This window comes from Tamandua tetradactyla, chromosome 2 (genome assembly GCF_023851605.1).
Source record: "Tamandua tetradactyla isolate mTamTet1 chromosome 2, mTamTet1.pri, whole genome shotgun sequence".
In the NCBI taxonomy this organism is placed as follows: Eukaryota; Metazoa; Chordata; class Mammalia; order Pilosa; family Myrmecophagidae; genus Tamandua; species Tamandua tetradactyla.
In genome coordinates, this window is record NC_135328.1 from 119,602,665 (window position 1) to 119,617,121 (window position 14,457).

The 14,457-nt window shown below is 36.8% G+C and overlaps 1 protein-coding gene and 1 long non-coding RNA gene across 9 annotated transcripts in view; one reads left to right on the forward strand and one right to left on the reverse strand.

The window, feature by feature from the left end:
- Positions 1-14,457, forward strand: part of LOC143673750 (uncharacterized) — a 51,061-nt gene that overhangs the window by 30,753 nt on the left and 5,851 nt on the right. For all 3 annotated transcript variants that reach the window (XR_013170583.1, XR_013170585.1, XR_013170584.1), the window contains exon 3: positions 8,965-9,029. This is a non-coding gene — a long non-coding RNA (uncharacterized LOC143673750). The remainder of the gene's footprint in view (positions 1-8,964; positions 9,030-14,457) is intronic.
- TUT7 (terminal uridylyl transferase 7) overlaps positions 1-14,457 on the reverse strand; it is a 66,021-nt gene that overhangs the window by 26,502 nt on the left and 25,062 nt on the right. For all 6 annotated transcript variants that reach the window (XR_013170580.1, XR_013170581.1, XM_077148659.1 and 3 more), the window contains exons 11-18: positions 13,838-13,990; positions 10,814-10,994; positions 8,307-9,409; positions 7,370-7,520; positions 6,322-6,408; positions 5,584-5,684; positions 3,699-3,756; positions 398-501 (exon numbers count right to left, since the gene is read on the reverse strand). Coding sequence is in view for 4 of the 6 variants with exons in the window: in XM_077148659.1 (XP_077004774.1) it covers positions 398-501; positions 3,699-3,756; positions 5,584-5,684; positions 6,322-6,408; positions 7,370-7,520; positions 8,307-9,409; positions 10,814-10,994; positions 13,838-13,990 (1,938 nt within the window). In the remaining 2 variants the exon portion in view is untranslated. The remainder of the gene's footprint in view (positions 1-397; positions 502-3,698; positions 3,757-5,583; positions 5,685-6,321; positions 6,409-7,369; positions 7,521-8,306; positions 9,410-10,813; positions 10,995-13,837; positions 13,991-14,457) is intronic.

Below are 14,457 nucleotides of genomic sequence, written 5' to 3' on the forward strand. Positions count from 1 at the left end.
AATTAAATGCCCTTCAGAGAGATCCCTTAAAGCTCTGAAGCAAACAAGGTGTGAGACCAGAGAGTGGAGACACTCAGATTACACTGAACCCACCTAAAAATGCATGTGGGTTTATAAATACACATGTACATACACACACTGCATAAATTAAAATGCAGTTCAAGCCAAACAAAAAGGCCTGTCAGTGTGATTTTGTTTGAAAGGAATAATATTAACTTAGTGGTATGTTGTATACCCAGCCTCAGAACACTGCCCTGGCACACAGCAAGCACCCAGTAAATAACTGGTGAAAGAATGGGTAAGATGAAATGAGAGGCTCATTCAATTTGCGAGTTGAAGTTAAGAGACATCCATTCTCTTTAAACACCCTAAAGAAAAAGCCTGGAAAAAATCTTACCAAAGTGTTATATAAACTGATATCCACTTCCAGACCACTTCTCAAATGATAAAACTTTACAATTGGCACCTTTGCTGTAGTAATAGGTAAGATGTTTCTCAGACCTAGATTGGGAAATAAGGTAGTATCATGAAATACACCAGCCAGGGAATATGAGTTATGTTGATCATGTTCCAATATAAACCAAACTTGGTTTGTTTCACTGCATTGGCTAAGACTAGTCAAATAATTCTGTGATCAGTAAACATCTGGAAAGGTTCTTCTGGCTTACATTGTGTTAAACATATCAATATTTGAACCACAAGAATCAACAAGGCAGTCACTGTCCTTCAGGAACTCACTAGATGTCGTGTGTGTAGGGTGTCAGCTGATAAACACCAAAACAGAGGAAACTAATTGCTATTCTCTCCATGTGACCATATCCAATATAGAAAAGCCTACGGGGCAATCACCTGAATCTTCTAAACAGCAGTTACTCACAGGGAGTGAGACATTACAAAGGCAGTAGGAAGGAATCAACTCCAATGAGAGAGAATAAATTACCTGAGCTGAGTTTTTAAAAAGGCAAACAAAAGGTGGAGGTTATACATAAAAAGGGGAGATGCCTGAAATAGAAGGGCATATTCAGGAGACTTGCATGGAATTATGTAGGCTGTAAAATGGGCCTGAGGTAAAGGAATGATAAACAAGAGAAAGTATCGAGACTGGGAACAGCACAAATAGAGAACATATATATCCTGCAAAGTATCCTCAGAGGCAAGGAGAAGCCAGTGAGCTGGTATTGAGGAGAATCGCTGATCACATTTGTTTGATAGAGTTGAGCCCCCTGGAATAGAGGCAGAGTGACCACTGATGAAAATCAATCTGGGCCTGACCCTTCGTGGTGGCAGTGGGAATGCAAAACAGAAGACAGATTTGGGGAGGTGGTAGGGAAGGTAAAGGGGAGAGTGTAAGTTACCATTTACTGGGCACTTAATATGGGAAGGGTTCCTTACAAATAGTACCTCCTAAGACTTATCACCCCCACTGAACAGATGACGAAATGGAGACTCAAACAATTTTAGTATCTTGCTTAGGAATAAGCAGCTGATAAATTATGGAGATGGGATTAAAGTCTAGGTATAACTGAGTCCAAATTTGTCCTCCACCTACTCTAGAAGGGCTAATGATCATTTCACCCACTTTGGTAACACTTAGGATATCAATGCCAACAGCCAAGAAAGAAGAATGAGAAGGGAGGGCAGGTAGTGGTGGTTGTAGCAGAAGGGAAGTGGTAAAGAGAAAGATGAGTTCATTCTGAGATATCTGAGTTTGAATTTCTTCTGAGAGAGTTAAGTGATGACATCTAGGGGGCAGATATATATAGTGATACAGAACAAAGAAAAAAGTCTATACAGAAGAGAGGAGGAAATTTCAGGCAAAAAACGTTTATGTGGGACAGAGAGGAAATCTAACTAACTTATACTGGTGCTAAGGAGGGGCAAAGAATTATTTACTGAATACTGAACATATGTTGGGCCCTGAATTCTAGTGTATATGAGGGTTATAATGAGGTTGAGTGACCTTCTAGGATTGCAAAGCCAGCAAGTGGGGAGCCAGGATTTAAAAACAGTGAGTCTGATTCCAGAACCATCCCCTACCAAACTACTCTGCTATAGTACCTATATTTAGATAACCTTTTTCTCAAAATCTTTCCCATTCTGGAACGTGGACACTGCTGGATATTACAACACTTATAATCCTGTCTTCTAGAATTTATTCAAAGCACATATCATGGTTTTCATTTTATAATTTCAATGGCTCCTTTTTTTAGTCTCCTTTCTCATTTTCTGCCCACAGAAATGAAGGCTTAGTCCTCAACTTTTCTCAAATAAACCCTTTTATAAAGCTTTCCAATGCAAAACTGTTTTATGCTCCAGTCCTTACTGACATTCCAAATTTTTTATTGCTTGCTGAACTCTTGGAAGGTATATCTTCATGGTAAATTAAACACCTCCACACTGGTGTTTTCTACAAAAGTTCTCATTACTCAAGTTACCTACCCATCAACTTTAACCCTTATTCTCTATTTATAGATACCAAATCTAAGAAATTTTCCTCTTGGAATCTCTCATACGTTCTTTCCCTTTTAGTACCATTCATACCCTGCTGCGGCCCTTCCATCCCGTCACCTGGATTATCCCTTCCCTAAGAGAGACTTATACCAGCTTCCTGAAAAGCTGTGTTAAGTACTGCTTTCATTGCATCCCTTCTGCCCTGAAGAAACCTGAGTTGCTTCCAAATACCTAGAGACTGCATAAACTTCAAAAAAGAGGACATGATCTCTAGAGGTAAAACTTCCAAGTGAGGGAAAAGCCCGTTTCAATGACCAAAGAAAATTAGGATGATGCGCATTAAAAAAAAAAAAAAATTCCTGATGCTCTGGGTTAACATTCATTGGTAATAAACTAAACTTAAGATTTTTTCTTGTTACTTAAATGAGATAGTTACCCCTTTATTTAAATGCCTGGAAATAAAAAAATACAAAGGGGCATTCAGGTGTGTGCATGTGTGTGAGTGAACATGTGCACATCCATACTGTGAATTAAAGTCTACCCTTGACTGAAACACAAGAAAGCTTTTCACAGATAAAACATGGATTTTAAGTCCTATGAGGGTAGAGACTGTATTTTTTTCTCATTCATTCTAACCCCTTAGCAACCAGTTTGCTCAATCACATTTTAAAGGAATAATTTTACGATTAACAGCATCCATAGCTGCCCTTGACAGCATAAGAATATACAACAGCATTTCATCTCAGTGCACAATTTACAGAATTGATACAGTTTATAGTTGTCAATTCTTTAGAAATTACCCACTTCAGTTTTCTGAATTTATAGATGAGGGAAAAAGAGATCAAGTGAGTTAAATGACTCGTTCAGGGTCACACACAGCTTACTGAGCTGGACAGCTGAAAAAACAATCCATAACCCCAACCCAGTGTCCTTTCTATTAGGCTTTATACTACTGTTAGCAATTCTTACACTTTGATTTATACAAAATTGATAAGGTAAAATCATTTCCAAAATGTCTTGGCCTGTCTGGTATATGTATTGTTTTGAAATAAAACTGAGGTCTGCAACACTATCACTGATTGCTTGGCTTCACACTGAATCATACAAGACTTTTTAAAAGATCTTAACGTTGCAAGTATGTTACAATTTAGCATTATTCTGCTTCATTGGCGTTAGTAAATTCTAAGTATGAAAAAGAATACTGAAAAAAAGAGAAAAAGATTTTTGGGAAATGCATATAGAGGTACCTGAATGTTTTTTGAGGAATCTTGCTAATTCTTCAATAGTTTGTACACAGTCCAACCCCTGCAACAAAATGACACCAAGAAATTCAATAAAAAATTGAAGACCAAAAAAAAAAACAAGAACAACAACAAAAAAGACAGGTTCTTACTCTGATCGTACATAATCTCCATCATCTTCAGAAATAATTTAATTTCAATCCATTCTCTATGCATATTTCCCTTTTAGGCAAACATAGCCTACTTACTCACTGCTGTCAGAGGTGAAACAAAGGCGAAATCATTCAGGAACTCTGTGGGTCCATAGCTCCCAGCAAACGAACCATATCAAGGAACTCTGTTCTTTCCTGCTATGTAATAATATCACTACAAGTATTCTATATGCCAGAATAAATAAAAGGGGGCTTCTGTGCCACCTTTTTTTTACTTTTTTAATTGTGTAGTATAACATATACAAAGCAAAGAAATAAAAAAGCAATAGCTTTCAAAGCACTCTTAAACAAGTGGTTACAGGACAGATTCCGAGAGTTTGTCATAGGCTACCATACGATGCTCTCATATTTTTCCTTCTAGCTGCTCCAGAATATAGGATCTATGCCTCCTCTTATTCATTATGGATAGGAAAAAAGTTTAAGAGCAGATGAATTGCTCAAGAGAGTGATTGAGTGCATATTATTTACCCCAGGACTAGGCAAAAATACAGTATACAGCAAATACTAATATATATTTTTAGATCATACTTAAATACATATGGACTGACTCTGTCAACAGAAATCCTTTTGATGTACAGACATCCCAGAACATATTTGAAATTTACTTTAGAGATGCCCTCAAAACCAGTTTATAAGTCATGTAAAAAAACTAATCATTAAAACAAAAACAACGACAATAGCATAACAATTATGAGGAATACCTTATTATATATCAGGTATTGGACCCGAGCTCAATTATCCACCAAACTTGGCTAGATAACCTTTGGTAATTTCCCTAAATCAGATACATACTCAAAAGCAAAAATCTGAAACTAAGAAAAGGTGTAAAAAGCTCTTGAGCAGCAGTAGAAGCATCGCTCATTTGGGAATTCATCATCTGACTGTTAAAAATAAAAAATATAGGCTCAATACTAATCAGACTTCATATTTTTATACAGTACTTTATATTTTGTGAATGCTTTCCTATAAATTAGGGGCTGCAAACTTCCTGCAAAGGGCTAGAGAGGGCATATTTTCAGTTTTGCAGGCCATATAGCCTCTTGTTACTCAACTATTCAACTCTGAAGTTATAGAGTGAAAGCAGCCATAGCAACATGTAGATAAATGGGTGTGGCTGTGTTCCCATAAAATTTTACTTACAAAAACAGGCAGAGGGCTGAATTTAGCTAGTAGGCCACAGTTTGCTGACTCTTGACATACATGATTCTAGCTAGTATATACAACGATCTTCAGAGTCAAGAGGAACAAAAATTATTTCCATTTTATAGATGATCTTCCCAAAATGAAGCCAAGTCTTTCTCAAATCAAGGTCTCTGGATTATATACTTAGCACACAGTCTTCCCGGTAAAAAAAAAATAAAATAAAAAAAATAAAAAGTGTGTGCAATAAGGTCAGCTTGGCCCAGGCAAGGGGAAATTGGAAAGACTGGTTCGGTTTTGGAGAATTTCCAGATGTTGCTTTCAAATCCACCTGTACTACATTTGAAGAATTAGAGTCTTTTTACTCCTCACATTCACCTCTAAGCTTTTTAATGTATTTTGCCAGATACAATGTGCCAAACGGCGTATTCCATGTGGTATGCTCTGGCAACTTTGGAAAATCCCAAAGCTATACTGTCAATCAAGATTAGTCAAATCACACTGCAACAGCAAATACAAGTTTTATGTGGTCACTGTACCTCAGCAGTCTCAAATCCATTAATTGTCATGCAGATGTCAAGGTCACTTTGTTTGAACCCAAATCCATTTTTGGAGGAGCCAAACAAGCTCAATTTAGTTCCTGTTAGAGAGATGTGAAAAGTAATAACCAATTACCTGAGTGCATTTAATTTTCTGATCAAAATGGTCCTCTCATGAATCCAAAATACCCAGTTGCTAACCTCTTTTTAATCTCATTATGTCCTCCCATTAACTAGTCATTTGTTCTACAATTTTGCCTCTTAAAGTTTACTTACTTACAATTTAAATATTTATCCAAAAACTCTATTTATTTGTTTAAATAAATATTACCTGTATATGGCATGAAAGACTACCACATGCCGCTTCAATCTTAAATGTAAGGATATTTCAAGAAAAATATGGATCACTTCAACACATTTGATAATGTAAGCTTATAACTTTCTAAATAAATTCACTTTTTGGAGGTATTGAGTCTAATCAAAATACTAAATGAAATCCACTTATGACATCTGCTAGTTAATATCTTATATTGCTACTATCTTCCCTGTTGGTAAACTAGGATTTGGCAGACCAAAGACCATCCTATGTACAGCACACACACAAAAAACTAAGATCCTGCCCCCCACCATCATCACAAGATTACCACATTTCTCAAAATTATGTGCTTGTAACATATGCTCTCATTCTCAAGAAAGGTCACACTAACTTTCTTTTCTTCAAGGCAAACATTTATTTACCTGGAAATTCTTGTTTTAGGAAATTTTCTAGGTGTTGCCGAATATGTTCACGAGCCTGATCTTCTAAAATAGTTGGAGAAAAATCTCCTGTTTAAAACAAACATATTCAGAAAAAAAAACTGATGACATTCTTTGAAAAAACCAAAATAAAATATTGTCTATAAAAGAAAACCTAACAAGATTAAAAAAAAAAAAAAAGCATGAAATTTTGTGTCTTCCTGGTAGATAGGCTTAGCACTGAGAGGATGTCTTTTTCTTAAACAGTCCATCTCTAAGAACTGCCCCTGAAATGTAAACAGACTAATCTGAAACTGGGTTTCAAGAGACCTCAGGGCTCTATAATGGTGGCCTTCAGGGAACCTCTCAGTGTGAATACAAAGTATGCAGGCATATGCATATACACTTTCTTCTAAGTACTACAGCTTTCTTTCATAGCTCACAACCTACAAAAAGGGTGGTTTTTTTCTTCTTTTTAAATAGCTGGTTTACAACCAGTGTCTTTTGGCACAGATAGACGTTCCAAGATGTAGTAACCTGATATATCACGTTCTTCTACTCTAAGTAGCTGCATGCCTCTCCTTTCAAGTTTTTACTGCAGAACTTTAAAGCTTCTTCCACATCATACAAAGATTCTTAAAACTGGTGTTCCTTAGAAGCAGTTATGTAAGTAATTAATGTTAAATAAAAGTATTCTATGTTCGAATTTTAGTTAATTAAATTAACTTTAAAAAGTTAAATAGGTTTCTTTATTGTTTCTTAGAAGCCTTTGTTATGCCAATGTACACCACAAACCTCTGTGGGAGGGCATACTGTGCCATTATTCCCTGCTTGGACTGTGGAAAAACATTTCAAGGGAGCTGGGAAATGCTAGTACTCTAAACTTACTCCCTTCCTTCCTTTCCTCAGTGATTATTTATTACATATCCCAAATGAGACAGGCATTATATAGAGCACTGTGGATACAATGGAGAACAGAAATGATTTGGCCCTATGGTAGTTATATGCTAATGTGATTCAGTTATCTCTTGAGTATACTTTAACAACTTACTGTAACACTGGATACAAACTTGATCTAAGATATTCAAAAATTTGGGTGTTAATGGGGGCAAAGGTTCCAGCTGGATTCTTTTGAAGTCTTCAGGACAGTCTTTCTTTAGATGACCTTCTCGTTTGCATAAACTGCACACTACCATAGGTGACTGCAGGAATATGGAAAAGCAAAACAAGATAAAACTTTCTTTGCCAAATAAAGGGGTCTTGAACCTTTTCTTAAAAGCACACATGTATCTTTTTCTCGTGCTGATCATACTCCTACAAACATGGTGAACTTCTAAAACCCACCATATTTCCTCTAAGAAGGGTGCCACAAAATGAGACAGTACAAGAAGGGATTAACTGTATATCCAGGGAGTAGTGTTATAACAGGAAGCAGAGTGACAATGGGGGGCAGACTAACAAACAGATTTTCTGGAAGGATAAAACTACAAAGATTGCACTGAAGCTTAAAAGTATTGATCCAAAATGCAGATTTAGAGAATGCTTAGTATTCAGAGATGCAAACATCTTGAACTGGAAAAAGAAGAGAAAGGGCCAAGTGATCTAGTTCTAAGCTTTGCTTTTTGTTTTATTAAGATGACAAAAAAATTTTAAGGTTATGGTTGTTTCAGAAAAAAATTAAGTACACATCTACTCTCTATTTCCCAAAGGAATGAAAGTTAAATGTGCAGCCACTCTAAATTATCTGACAGAGGGCTGACACCCTTATGGGTACACTCAATAAAAAAGGGCAATTATTTTCACTCCCTCCTAACGGCACTGCCTTCCTCCCAAGCAAGTTTTAAGTTTTAAGAAGGGAAGCGTGCCAAGTATGTATTAAGATGAAAGTCAAACTACCAAAAATGGGAGAGCCTGCTTTAATATTACCAAAGTTGAAATTACATGCATTAACATTTCCTAGCTCTATGTTTAGCAGTGGCACTGATTACCTTGCCTTTGGTGAAGATTAGTTTACTAAATTCATAGACGAGATCAGACTGATCCAGAGCTGAATTTTCCTCACACACATTTTCTTCTTTAATAGCTATTTTATTAAGTTCCATTGGTAGAGTTTCATCCTCATGCTTTCCACATTCTTTCAAGTCTTCGTATTTAGCAGAATCACCCAATTCATTATCCTCTTCAGAAAGGGCATCCTCATCCCCTGACCCAGTGTAGGTGTTGTCTAACTCATCTTCATTAGCAATGCCATCCTCATCTTCCCTTCGGTTAACAGTGAGCCTGGGTTCTTCATCTTCATCTTCGTCTTCCTCTTCTTCTTCATCAGAGTGAATGATATCTAATGTCTGGCCCTGTAGCAAAGGGGCAAAATGGTTTAGAGAGTCTTCTAGTTCATTGGAATGAATTGATTCTTCATCAATATCAGCCTTGTCCTCTAAATTAACAAATTCATCACATTCTTTAACTGAAAGATTTTGGAAGACTTCTAAATCCAAAGTCCTGTCAGTCTCATTATTGTGTGTGTTGCCACAGACCACAAACTCTCCATTTTTGCTACTGTTTAAACCTTCATTATCAGCAGTCAAATGATAGTTGCTTTCCCTTCCAATTTTTTCTTCCTCATTTTCACTTCCAATTTCTTCACAGGGTACCTGAACATCCTCATAATTGTCACACCTGACCTCTGCCTCCACGCAGTCCGAGTAGACCAGGTTTGTACCAGTGTGTCTGTTTATCATCTCCTCTGCTGGTGGGTCTCCTCTGCTGGTGGGTCTCCCCTGCTGGTGGGCTCCCTCTGTCGGCTGTACCTCGCAGGTGTTTGTAGTTGAACTGGTAGCACCAGGGTCCTGAACCAAAACTGAATTTTTGAGTTTGTCATCTTCTGCTTGTACATCTGGATTATGATTTACTACTTCTTTACAGTGTTCTGAAATATGTGTAACTGTATTTGGAGGCTTTGGAAGGCAGGATTTTGTAATTTTCGGTTGAAGAGCAAAATATTTATACGTTGTCCTTAAACAATGAAGTATATATTCAAACACGGGCTGATTATTTAGTGTCCTTGCCACATTCCTTTTAACAGAGTAGGGATCTGTAATGACAAGAAAAAAAAATCCATCACATTATACATTTCGATTTTATGCCTTAAAAATTAATTTCCTGTAGATAAAAACAGACAACAAATAAACAGTAAAATTTATCATGTATTTTATATGCTTTGAAAAAAATTGGGGGTGGAGTGGGAGAGTGAGAGAAGATACAGTTGAAGAACCAAAAGAAATGTTTTCTTAAATATTTTCTCTATGAAGGGAACCCACTCCTTCAGAGAGGGGTTCAGAAGCAGGACCCCTTCCCTATTTGTTTTGAGTTTGTGTTGGTAGAAAAGAAGTCATCGGTCTGGCTCTCATGCCTTGGGAAGGAAGGTCCTCCCAGCAAGCTCTGCTGAGTGCTCTGCCTCCCCACTCAGCCAGGCCCTGTGGTGTCTAGAGCTTACCTCCACTCTTCCGCCCTGGGAAGCCCATCACTGAATTGGCTGGACTGAATTTCAGGGGTGAGAGGGAGGCACCAAGAGGAGACACCACTTCTCTCAATTTTTTCTCCTCCCCTAGAACTCCAGCAGGTTAGGCAACTGGACAGAAGAGCTGAGCCAAAGAAACTGCAGGGGAGGGTTTAAAAATATGAGATCCCTATGACTGCACAAAGAATTTATGCAAAATGTAAAAAAACCCTGTTACGCAACATAAAGCTTGAAAAAAATAAAGCAAAAATAAGAGACTTCCATTTAGGAGGTTCTTTGTTATTTAAAGGAGGAGAATTAAGATTTCTAGAGGGGTTTCACCCTCCTGACTTTGGAAAAAAATGAAAAGAGCTAATCTATTTAACCAAGTCTACAGGGCACATCAATGTGTCTTTTATACAGTGGTTTCAGTTAAATAAGCTTCCACTAAAAAGTGTTTTTAGGAATAAATTCTAAATAACACTGCAGACCTTTCAAAAGTATTCTCTCTCTGTGGAGAGTAAGCCAATTAAGTGTAAAAATTTGATTTTCAGGTTATTTAGAATACTATTTTTTTCAAAAAAAAAGTAATTTCTTCATCTCTGCAAAACTAAACTACATCAGCAACAATCCACAAACATACTGAAGTTACAATTCAGAAGTGAGGAGGGTCAAGAGGGAGGATTCACACCTCACTAGGAAAAAGCTTGGATGTTTTTATGTTGTTAAGTAATTTACAAAGAAAACAAGGACTCTGCCAGCCATTATTTTAGTTGCTTAAGAAATTAAGATATTTTGCATTTTAAAAACCCAAGATGAAATGTCTGGCCCCTTGAAATGATCCACTCTTAACACATGCAAGATTCTGACTACACTTCATTTTTGAGGTCAGGCCTACCTTACATATAAGAGCTGAAAAGAGATTGAAGTAAACAGCATGCTATTATTAGACTGGTACCTTAAAAAAGAAAGGAATTAAAGGTAGACATTTTGTGATACCTTCAATGGCAATGCGCTTCTTAGGCCAGTCTTTTGATTCACGAGATACAGACTCTTTGACACGTATACTTATGACTAAATCCGCCAAATTAAATTCTAAAGCATAAAATCGAAGCAATTCCACCCAGAGTTGCCCAACTGGTACTGAAGGCTGGTGTTTTAAATCAAATATTAATGATACCTATCAACAGCAAGAAGAAAACAAGAAGGTTATTGGAGATGTCAGCACAGTCTGAAAAATCAGAGATTATTCAAGCATTAAATGTCTAAAAAAATTCTGAAAAACCTTAGCAAAGAAATTAATGTGACAATCCATCTAGATATCTAAAATTCTAGGTTCTATTTTGCTTGCTGGTAAAATAACATTACTTCACTGCACCCCTGGGATTAGAGTTTGTTAATATATAGTCATTCAAAGGAATAGACAGATCAGCTCGATTTAGCCAGACAGCACCTCTTACTATTTTGAAATATTAGTCACAGGTAGAGAGGACTGTGCATGGGTTGCTAATATCCTCAGTACTGAACTCTTCCTGTTACTGCTGCTAGAGGGCACTTTTAAATAGTTACAGACACACAGAAAGGGACAGAAGCTAAAGTCATAACAAAATAGGGAAAACTCATTTGTCCTGATAAACTACATAATAAGTACACTGAATATGTCAGCAACAATTAATTTTAAAGTCAAATAACTATTGATATGAGAAACTGAAAGTTTTACAGTCATAGAATTGTAAGAAGTTCGAACATGCTGACTGACGAAATATACAGGAAAGTGCAAGGACTTAGGGTAGGAAAAAAACTGGGTCGAAATACTGGATATGCCACTTTGAAGGTCTTAAATGTGTAGTGACTTAGCTTCTTCTTCTCACAGACCAGCAGTTTAGCAGTGGCCTGGCTTTGAAATGGAACAAGCTTAGGTGTGAAATCCAACTCTGCTGTGTACTAGCTATGTATGATACTGATCAGGTATATAACCTAAGACTTGGTCTCCTCATGTGAAAAATGGGGATAACAGTACCCACCTCATAGGGTTGTTGGGAGGACTGAATGAGATAGTGTCTGTAAAGTGCTTAGCACAGTGCCTGGCACACAGTGTTCAAAAAATGGTCGCTACCATTATCTGCAGAGTAGGGATGATACCACCTATAACACAGGATAGTGATGAGGATTAAATCAAAAACAAGGGAAAGCAACTGGCAGACTTGGTTGCTGTCTGTATTTTTTCACTCAGGTATAGTTTTCTAAGTACAAGAAATCCATATATTATTGCAATGTAATGTCAGAATTGTAAGATGCTCTTAAGAGATAGTTCAACTAGTTCAACTCCCTTACTTTACAAGGAGAGGGAACTAAAGCCCAAAAAGTTCATTAGACTTGTCAGAGGACACGCTGCTTGTCAGTGGCAGAATGAGATCATTTCCCAACTCCAATACAGTGCTCTTTCGACACACGATGCGATTTCAACACTGATCAGATCACACTCCATTTCAGAAGTGGCAGTGTGATTACTCTCCCCAAACAGTATAAAAATGTAAAAGTAAATTTGATTGGATTTATAGCAAACAGCTTTTTTCTTCACATTATTCCTGTAATTCACACATTTTTTTTTCTCTAAAGTATACAAATTTGTACCCAATCTTTATTGTACCAAATTTCAAAACAAGTGGCATGGTATTTTATTAATCACTAAATAGCAATCAGAAAGAATCTGACAAGGTAAAATAAAGTCATCTGGCGGATTTACAAAGCAAAACTGACTAAAAATGGCATTTCTTGAGGTCCCACACATTATAGTTGAGGATACAGACAAAGAAAATTCCCAGAAATTCAATGTTTGCAAATTTACCTCTTTATCCTAAACCTTTTTCAAAATTAAAATGACTACTTATTTTTAAGCGTCTCACTGAAATGGCATGATGATACCATGACAACGAACTTACTAGACCTTGGAAATATTGAGACTAATGGTACTTAAGTTTTTTAAAGTAGAGAACACTTTCTTTTACAGATAAAATAAGAATTGCAGCTAATATTTAATGAGTGCTTACTATATGCTTGGCACTGAGCTAAGTATTCTATAAATCAATGACCCTATGAGAGGGTACCAGTATTATGTTCATTCATAGGTGAGGAAACGGGCACAGAAGGGCTAAATACCTTGTTCAAAGACACACAGCTAGGAAGTGGGAGAAATGAGATACAAATCCACATATTCTTGACCTAAAGCCTGTGCCTATCTACTACTGGAACCTCCAAACAGAAAGCAGATCAAAGTAGTGCTATTCTAGTGGCAGCAGGGGTAGAGTGGCATCACCTGCCTCCACCCCTCTATGCTCATGGATTCAAGAAAACTAAACTACAAAACCTTACGATTTACCACCATCTCCTCATTTTAGGCATGGACTGGAGGAGTGATGTGACTTAGTAGTAGAAAGCTAAGATTAGAGTCTTCGTCTCAGAAGTAGTTTGTGGGTATTATTGTCAGTTTACCCCAAAGGATTATGGGGAAAGCCACGGGGTCCACGCCTATTCACCAATTTGGGGCAGAATCTATTCTTACTAGTCTATTTACATTGGCCAGGTATTTATTTGATGCTCTAATGGCAATTCTTTCCTTGGGTATAAATTCCTCTCCCTACCTCCAAGGATATGGGTGAAGACAGAAACATTAAATTCTATACTTATTCCCTTCATTTTAGTAACTTGAGATTAGTTAACTTTCTATGTTTAAACCTCATAACACTAAGATCTTAGCTCTTTGAGGACAGGGATTGTCTCTGAATTCTAAGTCTCTTTCAAAGGACTCTGCACAAGAAGAAACCATGTAAGTAAGTATGTGTGGATTTAATGATCTGAATTTTACCTTTTCTTACTACTTGGCTATTCAAGACAACAGTAAGAAATGAAATAACCATCAAATGGGTCAGACAGCTAAGTAAAGAGAATAAGACTGATTAACTCATAAACTACAATTAACATCTGAATTTAAAATAGATGGTTAAACTAGAAAAGAGAGCAGACCTGTCCCCTTTTAACTGGCATTAGTCTCGGTGACTCTTCTTTAGGTGGGGCTGCATCCCCTGCTGCATCATCAGTGCATTCCCAGACCACAGCATCTTTTTCAATGTCTTTAAGATTGAAGTTGCCTAGTTTGTTTAGGGAGAATCCTTCAATCTAGGAAAAATTAGACAATACAATCATAAAGCAGAAATAATTTTATATCAAATCAGAGCATATTAATCTTGGAAGGAATCACTGAAGTAACAAACATACTCATGATTCACTGAAAATATATAAGGTACCCTTTATGAAATTCCTGGAATCTGTAAATTAAAAAAAAAATCTATTTATGAAGTAAAAATCAAAGTTGTGATTTACAAAGGAAGAAGAAAACATGGCCTAGTAGATAATAAAGATCATGGATTCTGGAATAAACATACTCACATCTCAACTCCCTCATTTACTAGCTGTGTGACCTCACGTAAGGTAATTACTCTCTGTAAGCCTTAGGTTCCTGTAAAAAGGGATAACACTAGATCCTCCTTCATGGGATAGTTCTGATGATATGAAATAATGGACACACAGTATTTACATATAGGGTTTGAAACACAGAAATGCTCAATAAACATAAGCAGTCATCA